The sequence below is a fragment of the Antechinus flavipes genome, chromosome 1 (genome assembly GCF_016432865.1).
Source record: "Antechinus flavipes isolate AdamAnt ecotype Samford, QLD, Australia chromosome 1, AdamAnt_v2, whole genome shotgun sequence".
Lineage (NCBI taxonomy): Eukaryota > Metazoa > Chordata > Mammalia > Dasyuromorphia > Dasyuridae > Antechinus > Antechinus flavipes.
In genome coordinates, this window is record NC_067398.1 from 647,093,456 (window position 1) to 647,110,047 (window position 16,592).

Consider the following 16,592-nt stretch of genomic DNA (forward strand, 5'->3'; position numbering starts at 1 on the left):
AATCAGATCCTAGGCCAAAATTTCAGGCAGTCACATGATCCCTGTTTGTAAAGGTCAGTAGGGGAGAAAAATTTAACTCTACCTTCTGTACCTTTCAGGTGTCTCCAAACCGTCTCTGCCCCCTCAACTACAGACCCTTGGCACTGTGGGTCTGCCCAGTTGAGTTACAGGGACCTGTCCTTCGAGGATAATGACAAGCTAATAGTCTGGAGCTTTGTAGTTGGAAGACTTTTGGCAGACATTCTGCACTTAGCTCTTATAACTTTTTGGGGAGAAGGACGGGCATCAGGGGCTGCATTTGATCCATTGTTGCTAAAGGAGATCATGCTTCCAGGAGGCCACACTGTTCCCCTTTGAGGAAATAAAAGCACAAATTGGGGGGGAAAGTTCTTAGAAATTTATTCTGGAAAAGCTGGATGAGAGACATCCATGATAACTATCTTCCCCTCTCCGTCGTCCTCCTCGTGTGGTCCCCAGTTCCTCTCCCTAGTGACCCCCATTCTGACCCCAATTTGTTTCTCCTTTTTTGCTCATATTGGACTCTTGCATGTTTCATCGACTTGAGAGTTGTTTCTTCCGGAGTGTAAGCCATGGAATTCCAACTAGTTGGTCAAATCCCGCGATCCCCTTTATCCCTTTGTCTCAAACGAATGTGGGTCTGGACTGCTTGAGGGGAGAAGAATGGGAGAATGGCCCGAAGGCCTTGGGCCTGGACAGTGCTCGAGTTCCATGGATACCACTGGCTGCCGGGTGGCAGTTGAGGCTCTGTGACGACAGGGCTTCCCAGTCGGAGGGTGCGAGCTGGTGGAAGCAGGGTCTCCCATTGCTGCTCATTGCTTGAAGCAGCATTATCCTCTGGCCCGCTTGCTGGAGGACTCAAGCACTAGAATGGACCAAGATTGCTTCGCTAAAGCGGTTCTGGAAATCTTCCACCCGTGTGAGGTTGTTGGCCCTTTCTAAATGGTAGGTGGCGGCTTACAGTTAGTACTGAGGAGAGGGACCAGCCTGAAGGCCTTGCTAGCAAGGATGTCCTAGTGGAAGAAATGCATCGGGACTGATGTGAGGTGGCGTGAAAAAGGAACTGCGCCGACCAGGGCAAGGTCTCAGAGGCTCTATCTAGGACCTTAGGTTTTTGTTTCAGGACATCACACGATCCCTATTCTCAGAGGATTGTAGCACAGAAAAGTCAGAGCCTAGCTCTAAATTTCAGGCAGTCACATGATCCCTGTTTGTAAAGGTCAGTAGGGGAGAAAAATCAGATCCTAGGCCAAAATTTCAGGCAGTTCATATGACCCAAACAACCTAGACAGTCGTGCTGGTCATTGGTCAGTGGTTGCTTCCTTTTCGGTCCATCCAATGAACCCCAGCCTTTTGCTAGTTAAGCCATTCCCTCTTTCCCACCTGGGGCCCCACACCAGGCTGCTCCCTTGGGGTGCTGGCACCTTTCCTTGCAAGGACTGAATCCATGCTTTCTGTGGGCATCTGGAGATGCCTCCAACTAGCCCCTTTGAGCCGGGGGGGGGGGGGTCGCACACAGATTCCTGCTTCTTTCCTTTGTCCTGGTTTTTTGCCTCGGGATCGGATTTTTTCTTCCACAACCTGAGAAATGTGGTTAAATGGGTAAAAGAATTGTAATGATTTCATTTTGGTCACTTGCCGTCTGGAGAACATGAGATTAAGGGAGTGAAAGAGAAACATTGGCAACAAAGTCTGACAACAATGAATGTTGAAAACGATTTGGAAAAATACGAAATTTCAAGATGGAAAAGAAATTCTAAAATACTAGATGAAATCTTTCCAATGGAAGATCTCTTCTGAACTCTTCTCTCGTTTTCCTCCCTCCCCTTTTATCTCAATCTTTTCCCTCTGTCTTCCCTTCTTCCCTCCCTCCCTCAGTTCATCTCCCTCCATGCTGCCTGTTCTTTCTCCTTCCTTCCTGCCCTATCTCCTGCCTCCCCTCACAATCAACCCTCGGTGGATATCTTTCCAGTCTTTTCCCGAGCTGCTGACGTGTCTTGTTCAATTCCATTTTTAACACATTCATATTTGAATTTCTTTCTTCCAAAATTTTCCCTTTCATCTGAGGGTTTTTGAAATTTGGCACTATTATTCCTATGTCTTTTCCACAATGGATTTCGTTGAAGTGGTTGAAAATGGGGATTTTTTTTTCCTATTTCTACATTTTCTCCTCATTTATCATTCCAGGACAATATTCCCAAATTATTTCTTGCAAGGTTCTATTTTTGGTCACACTTTTCAGTAATCAAGTTATTCAGTTTTCTATTCTACTAATATTCTAACATGTTCTCCAGATCTGTCTTTTATGTTTCACATTCTTCTATTTGTTTCCAATGTTTACAATTGGTTTTGTTATTTCTTGATTGTTCTGCATTTCCCTGGCTTCCCATTACCAATCTTCAGTTTTCAAAGAATTCTTTTCATCTCGGGACTCCTTTCCTCCTTGGCAAGTTGGTTTCCTTTTTTTTCCCCATATGCTTTTGGTTTTTCTTGGAGAGATTTTTTTTGGTTACATTTTCCTCTATTTGATTTGATTTTTTTAATTCTTTTTTGAGTTCTTCTACACATTTTCTTTGGGGTTGCAGCCATTGCACATTACTCTTTGGAGTAAAAGCTTTTTTTACTGAAATGGCTTCCTCTGAAGATAAACTCTCGTTTTCCCTGTTCCCGTAATATATTTCAATGGTGGGATTCATCTTTGCAGATGCAATTTTTAAAAAACGAGATTAAGCACCTCTAACTGTAGTATGAGAGGAAGGTTCCTCAAGTTTCCCTTCAGTGTTTCCCTCTGACCAGTAATCCCCAAACTCCAAAAATAGGAACCCCAAAGCAAGAGCTCCCCTCTCCTGCAAGGACTGGTAGCCAGCTGCATCCCTGGCCCACTGCCTCTGTACCCATTGGGGACTGGTTCCTTCTTCGAAGGTTTTTTTTTTGGTCCCACTTTTCAGGTAGTCCAGTTCTACATGGTTCTATTTTATTCTAATCTCTTCTCCAGATCTTTTATGTTTCACATTGTTCTATTTATTTCCAATATTTCCAATTTGTTTTATTTCTTGATTTTTCTGCATTTGCCTGGATTCCCATTGCCAATCTTCAATTTTCAAAGAATTATTTTTTCTTGAGATTCCTTTCCTCCTTTGCAAGTTGGTTTCCTTTTTTTCCCATAGGCTTTTGGTTTTTCTTGGATTTTTTTTTTTTGGTTACATTTTCCTCAATTTCATTTCATTTGTAAATTCTTTTTTGAGTAGTTCTACATATTTTCTCTTGGTTTGCAGCAATTGCACATTTCTCTTTGGGGTAAAAACTTTTTGACTTAAGTGTCCACCTCTGAAGATGAATTCTCCTTTTCCCTGTTCCCATAATATATTTCAATGGTGGGATTCTTCTTTGCTGATGCATTTTTTCAAAAAGAGGTTTAGCACATCTAATTGTGGTGTGGGGCGAAAGTTCCTCAAGTTTCTCTTCAGTGTTTCCCTCTGACCAGGAACCCCAAACTCTCTGACCAGGAGCCCCAAAGCAAGCTCTCGCCTCTCCTGCAAGGACTGGCAGCCAACTGCATCCATGGCCCACTGTATCTGGACTCATTGGTTCCTTCTTGGAAGGTTCTGTTTGGGATCACCCTTTGCACATAGTCTAGTTCTACACTTTTATTCTATTCTAATCTGTTCTCCAGATCTTTTATGTTTCACATTCTATTTATTTCCTTTTTTTTTTTTGAAATTTTATTTAATAATTACTTTATATTGACACAATCCATGCCTGGGTAATTTTTTTTTACCACATTATCCCTTGCACTCGTTTCTGTTCAGATTTTTCCCCACATTCTATTTATTTCAATTTGCTTTGTTATTTCTTGATTTTTCTGCAATTCCCTGGCTTCCCATCGCCAATCTTCATTTTTCAAAGAATTATTTTCATTTTGAGACTCCTTTCCTCATTGTAAGTTGGTTTCCTTTTTTTCCCATAAGCTTTTTGAGGGGTTGGTTTTTTTTTTTTTTTTTTTTTGGACAGGTTTGTTTTTGGTTACATTTCGGTCCATTCCATTTGATTTTAAATTCTTTTTTAAGTTCTACATATTTTCTTAAGCGTTACAGCCATTGCACATTACTCTTTGGGGTAAAAGCTTTTTTACTTAAGTGTCTGAAGATGAACTCTCCTTTTCCCTGTTCCCATAATATATTTCAATGGTGGGATTCTTCTTTGCAGAAACATTTTTGAGAAAAGAGATTAAGTACCTCTGTGGTGTGCCGGGAAGGTTCCTCAAGCTTCCCTTCACTGTTTCCTTGTGACCGGTAACTCCAAAACCCCCAAAACAGGAACCCCAGAGCAAGGGTTTCCCTCTCCTGCAAATACTGATAGCCAGCTGCAACCCTGCCCCACTGCCTCTGTACCCATTGGGGGCTGGTTCCTTCTTGGAAGTTTCTTTTTATGGTCACACTTTTCCGGGACTCAATTTCTATGCTTTTCTATTTTCTTCTAATCTGTTCTCCAGCTCTGTCTTTTAGCTTTCACATTGTTCTATTTATTTCCAATATTGCCAATTTGTTTGATTATTTCTTGATTTTCAGCATTTCCCTGGCATCCCTTTGCTGATCTAAATTTTTCAAAACATCATTTTCATCTTGAGATTCCTATCCTGGGTTGCAGATTTGTTTCCATTTTTTTTTCCCCATATGATTTTGTTTTTCTTTGGAGTGATTTTTTTTTTTTGGTTACATTTTCCTCAATTTCCTTTGATTTTTACATTCTTTTTTGAGTTAGTTCTATTTATTGCCTTTTGGTTTGCAGCAATTGCACATTTCTTTTGAGGGTAAAAACTTTTTTGCTTCAATGTCCACCTCTGAAGATGAATTCTCCTTTTTCCTGTTCCCACTATATATCTGAATGGTGGGAGGCTTCTTTGCAAGTGCAATTTTGTAAACAAGAATGTTAAGCACCTCTAATTGTGGTGTGTGACAAAGTTCCTCAAGCTTCTGTTCAGTGTTTCCTTTTGAGCAGGAAGCCCAAAATCTCTGACCAGGAACCCCTAAAGCAAGAGGTCCCCTCTCCTACAAATCGTGGCAGCCAGCTGCATCCTTGCCCCACTGGCCCTGTACCCACTGCCGGCTGGTTCCTTCTTTCCAGGGCCAGGTCTTCAGGTAGTCAGTGGCACCGCTGGGCCCGGCTGCCATCCCACTCAGGCCAGCTTCACTCAGGCCTCCAGCTCTCAGACTTCAACTTGACTCTCAGAGAGTTTGGGAGATAAAACACTCTGTGCTTCTGCTGAGGCTCCAGCCCCTCCCAGCTAGACCAGGAGTCCCCACTTCTTCTGTGGATTTAGCCCCCACATGTTGCCCTCTTCAGACACGTTCACGTCCAGCCCAGAGGCTTTCTTCACTTTTTTGGTTGGTCTGGAGGACCCCTGTGCTACCTCGAATTTTTGATTGAAAGGGGTCCCTTCACACACTTCTTCTCTTTGGGGGGGAGGGGGAAATGGGGAGAGCTGGAACTGGAGTCTAGGCTCCAAGCCCTCCCTACCGTCCTCCAGAGAATAAACTTCTCCAAAAGCCCCGAAAGCAACCTCGGTTTGTCTCTGGGCCTTGTCTCTGGGCGCTTGAAGAGGATTGCTCGCGGTCCGTCCTCGGAGTTGTTTTAGACTTGGCATCCAAGGCTGGCTGGACTTTGCCTCTCCTTTTCCAGAGCCCTTGCCTGCCTTTGGCGGGGGAAGAGGCTGGGCTCTCTTGTTGGCCTTGAGCATCTTTTGCTAGGGGCCAATTGAAGGAGGGCTCGTGGGGCATTTCCTGGCACGTGGTGCATTCTGTGGGAGGGGCTGGATGCACTTTCTTGCTGCTTGGATCACCAAAGGTCTTTTTGATCGAGATGACTCGCGTTTGTTCTTCCTCGGCTTCAGAATCGTCCCCTTGGTCCCATGTGGAAGAGGATTCCGAGGTGATCTCGGAGGAGGATGTCTCGGATCTTGTGTCCCTGTGGCTCTTGTCAGCCCAGGCCTGCATGACTTTCTCCAGGACCCTGGGCAAACCAGGAGGGAATAGTTCCTCCAGAAGCAGGGGAACTTCCAGCGAACTAGAAGGAGCCGCCAAAGCTGAACTTGGCCCCCAGGATGGGCCCGCTACCTCCTCCTCCTGCCTTGCTGAGGCGGCAGCCGGGATGCCGTTCTGGCCCTCCACATCCAGCACTTGCTCATCACTGCTTGAGGAGCAGGGAGTAACCCGATGAGGGGGACCTGGGAAAAGGGATTTGGCCTTCTGGAAAAAGCTCTTCTCCTCCGGGACCAAGTCTGTGAATGAAGAAGGGACCATATGAACAAAGGGGAAGGAATCGGCAAGCAGATTTGGGCGGGGGAAAGATAGGAGCGGCTCACGGTTTAGGATTTACCCCCAGGGATCCCTGGCCTTTGGAGGACAACCGGACCCTTGTCAGTGTGCTCTTGCATATGCTCTCCCTCGTTCACATACTGGGAGGAAGCCCAAGAGACAACTTCATTCCTTCCTATTTTTCTGGTAACCCTCTTGTTTGTACAGTTGTTTGTAGGGGCTCACCGCCTTAGACTGGGAGCTCCTCCGGACCAGAGCCCGGCTTGGGCCATTCTTTGCATCCCCCCAGTGCTTACTGTGGAGCTTGGCCCACAGCAGATAATGTGGATTGACTCTGGCCTCCATTCATTCTTCCCCCTTTCTCACTTTTCTAAACTCTGCACTGTCATTTCTCACATTCTCATTCAGTTGAGTTTTACTAATTAAAATGCAAAATTACTCTTAGAACTTCCAAAGTACAAAAGGGAAGATATTTTTGGCTTTTTATTGAATTTCTTGAATATTGTCCCCTAGTTACATTCACATTTTTTCCTTTTACATTTGTTTTTAAGATTTTTGCTTTCTAGCTTCTTTCCCGGATTCCCACCCACAATTAAGAAACCACATTTCAAACTAGGCCAACTTTTCCATCAAAGTTGTGAATAAAAACATACATCTCCCACCTTAATCAAAAAGAAACACCTCAAGAAAAATTAAGTGAAAAGTAGAGCCATCAAAAGAGAAATAGAGAAGGCTTCTCTCTGTATTCAGATATAATTATTCCTAATCTGTGAATCGATAGGATTTGTTTGTTTGTCTAAGTCCTTCAGAGGAGTTGTAGATGATTGTGCTACTGGGAAAAACCAAATCATTTTCAAATGGTCACCCCAGAATATTGCTGTCACTTCATATAGGGCATATTTCACCCTCTTCAAGGAAGACTTTGCAGGGTTTTTTTCCCCCTCTGAAAACATTCTGCTCATCATTTCCCAGAGAACAATGATATCTCATCAGAGAAATGGGTTTCAAAAATGGTTTTTCCATTTCCCGTTGATCATTGTATTTCCCCCCATTTATTCTCTTTCTTTTCAGTCTCTTTCCTCAAAAGTGTTTCATTACTGATCAATGACTTGCCCAAAATGACCTGTTCTTTTATCATCTTCCCCTTCCCATATTCCATTCCCCTCCTATTTTCCTGCAGACTAAGATAGAGTTCCATGGCCCTATTCAGTATTTATGGTGCCTCCTATTTGAACCAATACCACTAAGAATAAGGTTCACTCAACCAACTTCTCCTCTCCCTCTTCCATTCGATGAGAAAACTTTTTTCTAGCCTCTCTTTCTTATGGTAGATCATTTACACCATTCACTTCTCTTTTCCCCTCTTCCTGTACATTCCTATAGCAGTCCTTTCCATCATTTTTAAAAAAGATATTATCCCTTCCAATTCCACTCATACCCCTTACCCTCTGAGTGTGGATACTCCTTTTACCTCTCAGAATATTGATCATGTCCTAAGCAGTTGAAAGCATCCTCCTAGGTCGCAATGTTATCACATCAAGCTTAACCACTCCCAGGTGGATTGAACCTGCTTCAGTCTCTCACTTGAGCTCTCTTCCCAAATTCCCACATCATCTCTCTTGAACATTTTGTCCCATTTGCCCAACTGCACCAGAAGCTCCAAGTGTCCAAAAGAGAACCTGTTCTTTGTCCTGCACTCTCTGCCCTCTTCTGAAATTCCCTTTCCTGTCCACCAGGTGTGCCGGCTCAGGCAGCCACCACTCTTCCCTTTGCTTAGCCCACATAGGAGCCATCGAGTTAGGCATCTTTGAATTCCTTACTCAACCTGTTTTTTTTTCCGCAGAGGTCTTCTTTTCTTCCCTCACGGAGCTAGCAACCAGTTCACCCTGTTCCCCTGTCTCCTAACCTCTTCTGTTAACCTGATTGTTCCATTAGGATCATGCCTTGACACATTACTTTTCTATCCTCGAGATGGATCTGGCATATTCTTGTTTGTGAGCTTTTGGCCTTTCCTCTTAGAATGAATTTTGGGGTGTCTCTTCCTCCTTTAATATAGTGACTGATAAAAGAACAAGTATGACTACATGTTTGTTGATTAATTGATTCTCACCGTGGGGCAATATCTGAGTTTTCTTCCCCATGTTGAAGCCGAGGGAATTCCTGAGGGAAGAAAATGTCAACAAATTAACACTAAGCTTTGGTTCCAATAACTACCCCATCTTCCCAGCTAAAGGAGCAGCAAGCAGTACAAGAAAGCCCGGACAGCTCACTGGGCACAGCCCAGCTATGGCCTTTCATCATCCTATGTGTTTTTACAGTAGAGCCAGCCTCAACACAATTGATAAAAATCTTTTTTTTTCCATTTTATCCAGTTTGATCCATTCCTAAAGGTCCCTTTCCCTGTTTCCCCCTTTCTCCATCCCTTCTTTCCTCTCTCCTCATCATTCAAAGGAATCCAAAGGCAGCAACTGAGAAACTCCCTTCTATGTCAATAGAAAAACAAGAGGATGGAACCTTGTAGGCAAAGTGTCTGTCAGTAGAAAGCAGAACCTGTAAAGTTCATTGGTTTGCTGTGGCGGGTAACTTCTATCACACTACCCAAAGCACAAAATTTCTGAGAATCATTCCAATTTTCTTTGATTTCACAACATCCTATGGACCTGTCAGGCTTACTGTCCATGGGCTCCCATCCCTGCTGCTGCTTTCCCCAAAGAGTTCTCTCCTATTTGTATTCTCAGATGCACAAGACCTAAGGCCAAAGTCCTAACTACAGTGTGGGCCTACCCTGGACTAACCTTTCTTAACCCTTTCAGTGTTTTGAAGCACACGACCTCTCTAAGAAGAAATGACAGATTGGCTCCCCAACTACAGGAGAAAGGGATTTTTTACACCTACATTGGATATCTCCAGGTACAATAAATAAACTTGCCCACCTCCTCTAATCAAAAGAAAATGGAAAACATATACATTTTGAGATTGCAAAGAATTTGTTTATGAATTTGAAATATGGTTTGGAGAAAGATGGAATAGTTGTCAGAGTGTCAATTGTCAGAACGAGGTGAAGAACTCCTCTCCTTTCCACCCAAGGGGATGCACACGGTTCAGCTTGATTCCCCAATGGATGGAATTGTTTGAATGCTCTAACAATGAGGATTTGGAGGCAGTCTTGAGGTCATCTCAAGGAGAAAAAGAAAGAGAGGAAGCACCTCTCTTCCATCCTTTCCACTGTCCTCAACAGCCTTTCCCAATATACCATCTCGTTGGATCCTTACAACCACCCAGTGAGGAAATGGAGGCAAGCAGGTGAAATGGTTTGCCTCAGCAACACTCAACTCTGTGTGAGGTTGAATTGGAAACACAGGTCCTCCTAAGCCCCAGGCCCATGTCTTTGTTCTACATAAGAACAGAGAAGCTTCTTCAGGATAACAACAAAAGCTATTTTCTTTGGAAGTGAGTCTCTGATGGTTTGAGTTACCGCAACAGAGTCTACAGAAGAGGGTTCTCTCTTATGATCTCAGTTGTATCCTAGCTGCTCCCCCCATTGAGTACAGAGGAACCACCATCTTGTCCATCTCCTATTGCTGGTACAAGGTATGTCTCTCAGATCTCTAGAAACCACGACTTCCCACAAAATAACACACCTCACCCCCCCAAAAAAAATACCAACGACCTCATTCTTCCTTCTATACATATTTGGCTAACCCCATCCCCAGGATACTCTATATCATTTGTAAATCCTCCTACCTCTGAGAGCTTCTCGAAGATGCGAAAAACAAGGCAATCCCTTAGTGGGTGAGGAATCAGGATATGGAACGAACAGACACACACAAACAAAAACACACACACAAACACACACACACACACACACACACACACACACACACACACACACAGTCTCTCTCTTTCTCTCACTCTCCCTCCTTGCACTCTCTGTCTCACTCTGTCTCTATCACACTCTCTTCTATTTCTACTGTTTCTATTTCTATCTTTTCTCTAAATCTGTCTCTATCTATCGCTATCTTCTCTATCTCTATCTTCTCTATATAACTATCAATTTTCTCTATCTCTAGCTCTATCTACTTTATATCTATCTCTATCTACACTATATCTAACTCTATCTTCTCTCTATCTCTATCTATTCTATATCTATCTCTATCTCTCTATCTCTATCTCTATCTACTCTATATCTATCTCTATCTTCTCTATCTCTAGCTCTATCTACTCTATATCTATCTCTATCTACTCTATATCTATCTCTATCTTGGCTATATCTATCTCTATTTCTCTATCTCTAGCTCTATCTCTAGCTTCCCTATATCTATCTCTATCTTCTCTATCTCTATCTCTATCTCTGTCTATATCTATCTCTATCTATCTCTATCTCTATCTCTATCTCTATCTCTCTATCTCTATCTCTATCTCTGTCTATATCTATCTCTATCTCTATCTTCTCTATCTCTATCTCTATCTACTCTATCTCTATCTCTATCTACTCTATCTCTATCTCTATCTACTCTCTATCTATCTCTATCTTCTCTCTATCTATTCCCCTTCTCCCTGTCCCAACCCTCTCCTTTCTTTCTCCCACAACAATCTTCCCTCCCACTCCCTCCCTCTCCCTCCCTTTCCCCACCGCCCTCCCCTCCCCTTCCCCGGCCCCTCCCCCCTACTCCCTCTCTCCCTCTCTCGCTCCTACCACCTCTCTCCTTCTCTCGCTCCGACCACCTCTCTCCTTCTCTTCTCTCCTCTCCTTCTCCTTCTACCTCTCTCCTCCTCTCCTCCTTCCGCCTCTCTCCCACTCGCTCTCCCTGCCTCTGGCTCTGGCGCTCTCTCGCTCTCTCACTCGCTCTCGCTCTCTCTCGCTCTCTCACGCTCACTCTCTCTCCCGCACAGAGCACGGGCGCTTGAGATTCCTGCTCTTTTATCCTACTAACTCTTTGTGAGGTACTGATGACCTCACATGGAACCCTTTTTCTGTTCTATCACTTGCCTTCTTCCAATCTCCTCTGTCATTGGAAGGCTGGAATAGATGTGTAGAAACAGGAACCTTGTTGGTTACATAGTTTCATCAACCTATGCCCCTCTGCCTGTATTGGGTTTCAAACTTTATTTCCCCCTGATTCTCATTACATACATTGTCATCTTCCACCGAGAGTGTATCTTTACCAAAGATTCAAAAGAGCTCTCAACATTTAACTTTTTCAATCATTGTCTTTGTCTGACTGTCCATGAAAAAGGAAAAAACAAAACTACATTTGTATCTGACGTGCAGAGAGAAGGGGGATAGGATATTCTTCTTTGTAAAACTTCTTTGATTCAGCTTTTGTTTCTTTTCTCTTTCTGGTTCAAATCCAGAACTGATATTTGGCTGTCTTTATTGTCAGGACAACAGAACTGACTTTTACCTCCTTCTCCTCTTCTCTATCTTCCCTAATATTCTTTACCTCCATTCATTCCCTGTTGTCAATCTTCCTTTCATTGATTTTTATTGAAGTTTTTTATTTCCAAAACATAAACAAGGATCATTTTTTCCACCTTGATCCTTGAAAAATCCTGCATTCCAATTATTCCCACCTTCCCCCCCTCACCTAGGTAGCATGCAATCCAATATGTGCTCAACATGGCTAAAATACATGTTCCATCCAAAATAGGCCTGCCAATTTATACAATTACATTGCTGCACAAGAAAAAGGAGATCAAAAAGTAAAACAAACTGGGAAGGAAAAATTTCAAGCAAATCAGATGAAAAAGTGTGAAAAGCCTATATTGTCATCTACCCTCAGTTCCCACAGTCCTCTCCCTGGGTAAGGTAACGCTCATCATCACAAGATCATTGGCATAGGCCTGAATCCCCTCATTGTTGAAGAGAGCCACTTCCATCACATTTGGTCCTCCTACAATCTTGTGTTGCCATGTACAGTGATCTCCTGCTTCTGCTCACTTCACTTAGCACCTTTTCCTACAAGTCTCTCCAGGCTTGTCTGCTACCACCCTGCTGGTCACCAAACTTCCTCTCACACCCTGGATAGAAAGTCTGCCTCTCTTGAAATCATCTTGTGGATTTGACTTAGCCAATTTGCCAAGGCACTGCTAGCTTTGTTGTGAAAGGGTTCATTTCAGGCTCTCTAATAATTCTCCTAATAGTCCTACAAATCAACTCGAAAATAAGATGGAAAAAGGGCTTGATCGAGTGGATAATTTTCTCTAAACTAAAAGTTTGTATCTGAAAAAACAAAAACAAAAACAAAAACAAAAACAAAAACCCACACACCCCCAAGACGGATCTGGGTCAGGTTTGCACTTTAAAGCCTGGAGACCTGAGAGTATGCAGCTCTCAATTGGGACAGGTGAAAGAGAACAAAGAAAGAGGGCATCAGTCAAACAAAGTAACCGGAAAGGGAAGAGGACTCATTTTCTGGAATTCTATAAGTTTTGTTAGGCTTCTTGAAAGTATCTTGTGACTAAGCTTATTATCCTGACCAATAACTAGTTGCAGTTACAAAGATCCCAATGAAGGATGACTTGAATGATAATCTACAGCTTTGCTAAGTAGGAATAATGTCTAGTGATTGGCTTTTATATCTGGAATGTTGTACTTAAGGCTATCTCCTCAGATATCAAGATGAGTTTTAAATTTTAGATGATGAATCTCTATTAGGGTTGCATGAGACAATCACTAATCTCTGGTATGTGCTAGAATCGTGCATTTGTTTACTTTCATCACAAAATCTTCGAAATTGGTGTGCAGACATTGAAACATTACGGAAAATTTAAATCTGTATTCGATATGATTTTGTGGCAAAAAAAAAAAAATAGGTGAATAAAACAAAGTCCTGGTAACTTACCTTAATAGATCACATGTTAAATCCCCTAACTAGATGAAATATGTGGCTTTTTGAATGTTTATTGGGTAATTTGTAAAAATTTTGATCTATGCTTTAAAATTTCATCACTTTGCCTAGACATTTGTATAAGTTTTCTGAAATTTATGAAATAAATTTTGAAATACCACCACAGTTATTTAGATATTAGATATATTATGAATAAGAATGGTTTGAAAAAGAAGGGACAAAAAAGATTGGTTTACAAAAGCAATTGATTGTTTGAATGGAACATCTTGTAAGAATACTCCAAGGTAAAATACTGATTTAAAGAAAAAACTTGTTTTAATTGGTGTGTATGTTGAAATTAGAAATGACTATAAATTAAATGAGATAACTCTCCATTTTTGTGAAAAGCTATGTTGTGTTTCTTCAGCTATGATTGATGGAAATTGTGAAATTGTTCATCAAATAGAGTTACTGTCATAATACTAAAACCTAAAATTGTAAAGGATTATTGATGTGTGATAGGTTGATAGAAAGAAAGAGACAGCATGGTAGAAAGAGGGAAAAAGAGAGAGGGAGACAGGAGATGTGAGGGATAGACAATAGCAGAATGTTTTGGCTGGTATCAAAAGGTAGCTTCAAGACCCAAAAATTGAGAAACAGAAGGGACGCCAAGAATGGTAGTTACGAGATGGAGTCGGAGAACATAGAAAGGGGTTTTAATAATGATGGAAAGAAAGGGTCATTCTTTACTGGATCTTGCCATTTGCCAGGAGAAAGGAAACTCGAGTTTGGGGCATGACTTTGGCCGTCAGGCACAATCCTGAAAGGGACTTAACATCCTAAGAGAGTTAGCTCTAAGGAGGAGAGGTGGGTTTGGAAAGCTTAGTGGCGATAGCAGTGACACCACATGGCATAGGGTTAGGCCAAGGACAGCACGAGGCAGAGTGTCCTGGGGGGCTGACCCAGGGGAGGCCAGTGGCCTTGGGGTTGTCCATGGGTAGATTTTGTGGGGAGGATTTGGCCCCAGATACATGGATGGGATAGGGAAGGAGACTTCTGTCCCTGTTTTGTACACTTGTCGGGTTGGGAAAATGCTTGGTTTTGTATGTAGAGTTCCAGTCTCTTCGTCTTTAGGTTTCTGGAGAACTTCAGAACAGGTCTATTTCAAATGGGAAGGGGAAGAGTCTGGCAGGTAGCCAAAGGGCTACCAACATGTGTATCCCCTTGGATACAGCAGGGTTTCTATGGAGCTAATATCCCAAAGAGATCTTCAAAGGAGGGAAAGGGGCCCACATGTGCCAAAATGTTTGTGGCAGCCCTTTTTGCAGTGGCAAGAAACTGGAACCTGAATGGATGCCCATCAGTTGGAGAATGGCTGAATAAACTAGGGTGTATGAATGTTATGGAATATTATTTTTCTATTTTTTTTAATGCTAAATTTGATTTTAGAAGTACTAAGTCCTTTATTTTTAAATTAGACCTGATTTTTTTTTAATTTTTATTTAATAATTACTTTATATTGACACTCGTTTCTGTTCCGATTTTTTTTTCCCTCCCTCCCTCCACCCCCTCCCCTAGATGGCAAGCAGTCCTTTATATGTTGGATATGTTGCAGTATATCCTAGATACAATACATGTTTGCAGAACCGAACAGTTCTCTTGTTGCATAGGGAGAATTGGATTCAGAAGGTATAAATAACCCGGGAAGAAAAACAAAAATGCAGATAGTTCACATTCGTTTCCCAGTGTTCTTTCTTTGGGTGTAGCTGCTTTTGTCCGTCATTTATCAAATGAAACTCAGTTAGTTCTCTTTGTCAAAGAAATCCACTTCCATCAAAATATGTCCTCATACAATATCGTTGTCGAAGTGTATAATGATCTCCTGGTTCTGCTCATTTCACTTAGCATCAGTTCATGTAAGTCTCGCCAGTCCTCTCTGTATTCATCCTGCTGGTCATTTCTTACAGAACAATAATATTCCATAACATTCATATACCACAATTTACCCAGCCATTCTCCAATTGATGGGCATCCATTCATTTTCCAGTTTCTAGCCACTACAAACAGGGCTGCTACAAACATTTTGGCACATACAGGTCCCTTTCCTTTCTTTAGTATTTCTTTGGGATATAAGCCCAATAGAAACACTGCTGGATCAAAGGGTATGCACAATTTGATAATTTTTTGGGCATAATTCCAGATTGCTCTCCAGAATGGTTGGATTCGTTCACAACTCCACCAACAATGCATTAGTGTCCCAGTTTTCCCGCATCCCCTCCAACATTCATCATTATTTTTTCCTGTCATCTTAGCCAGTCTGACAGGTGTGTAGTGGTATCTCAGAGTTGTCTTAATTTGCATTTCTCTGATCAATAATGATTTGGAACACTCTTTCATATGAGTGGTAATAGTTTCAATTTCATCCTCTGAAAATTGTCTGTTCATATCCTTTGACCATTTATCAATTGGAGAATGGCTTGATTTCTTATAAATTTGAGTCAGTTCTCTATATATTTTGGAAATGAGGCCTTTATCAGAACCTTTAACTGTGAAAATGTTTTCCCAGTTTGTTGCTTCCCTTCTAATCTTGTTTGCATTAGTTTTATTTGTACAAAGGCTTTTTAATTTGATGGAATCAAAATTTTCTATTTTGTGATCAGTAATGGTCTCTAGTTCATCTTTGGTCACAAATTCCTTTCTCCTCCACAAGTCTGAGAGATAAACTATTCTGTGTTCCTCTAATTTATTTATAATCTCGTTCTTTATGCCTAGGTCATAGACCCATTTTGATCTTATCTTGGTATATGGTGTTAAGTGTGGGTCCATGCCTAATTTCTGCCATACTAATTTCCAATTATCCCAGCAGTTTTTATCAAATAATGAATTCTTTTCCCAGAAGTTAGGGGCTTTGGGTTTGTCAAACACTAGATTGCTGTAGTTGACTATTCTGTCTTGTGAACCTAGCCTTTTCCACTGATCCACTAATCTATTTCTTAGCCAATACCAAATGGTTTTGGTGACTGCTGCTTTATAATATAATTTTAGATCAGGTACAGCTAGGCCACCTTCATTTGATTTTTTTTTCATTAATTCCCTTGAGATTCTCGACTTTTTATTGTTCCATATGAATTTTGTTGTTATTTTTTCTAGATCAATAAAATATTTTCTTGGAAGTCTGATTGGTATAGCACTAAATAAATAGATTAGTTGAGGGAGTATTGTCATCTTTATTATGTTAGCTCGGCCGATCCAAGAGCACTTAATATTTTTCCAATTATTTAAGTCTGACTTTATTTGTGTGGAGACATTTTTATAATTTTGCTCATATAATTCCTGACTTTCCTTTGGTAGATAGATTCCCAAATATTTTATGGTATCAACAGTTATTCTGAATGGAATTTCTCTTTGTATCTCTTGCTGTTGGGTTTTG

General features: G+C 41.7%; 1 protein-coding gene across 1 annotated transcript; it reads right to left on the reverse strand.

Moving 5' to 3' along the window:
* Window positions 1-374: 374 nt before the first annotated feature.
* Window positions 375-10,194, reverse strand: LOC127544562 (uncharacterized). The gene is made up of 3 exons (XM_051971236.1): window positions 10,077-10,194; window positions 8,443-8,492; window positions 375-6,295 (listed from the first exon to the last, which is right to left on the reverse strand). The coding sequence occupies exons 2-3, from the start codon at window positions 8,471-8,473 to the stop codon at window positions 5,532-5,534; spliced, it is 795 nt and encodes a 264-aa protein (XP_051827196.1). The 5' UTR covers window positions 8,474-8,492; window positions 10,077-10,194; the 3' UTR covers window positions 375-5,531.
* Between the last annotated feature and the right edge of the window lie 6,398 nt (window positions 10,195-16,592).

What these genes read in the sequence shown, in the direction of transcription:
- LOC127544562 (XM_051971236.1), bottom strand. Translation starts at nt 8,473, where the DNA reads ATGGGGAAGAAAACTCAGATATTGCCCCACG. An exon ending in AACTCAGATATTGCCCCACG is followed by an intron (nt 6,296 to 8,442) that starts GTGAGAATCAAT and finishes CTTCATTCACAG; the next exon opens with ACTTGGTCCCGGAGGAGAAG.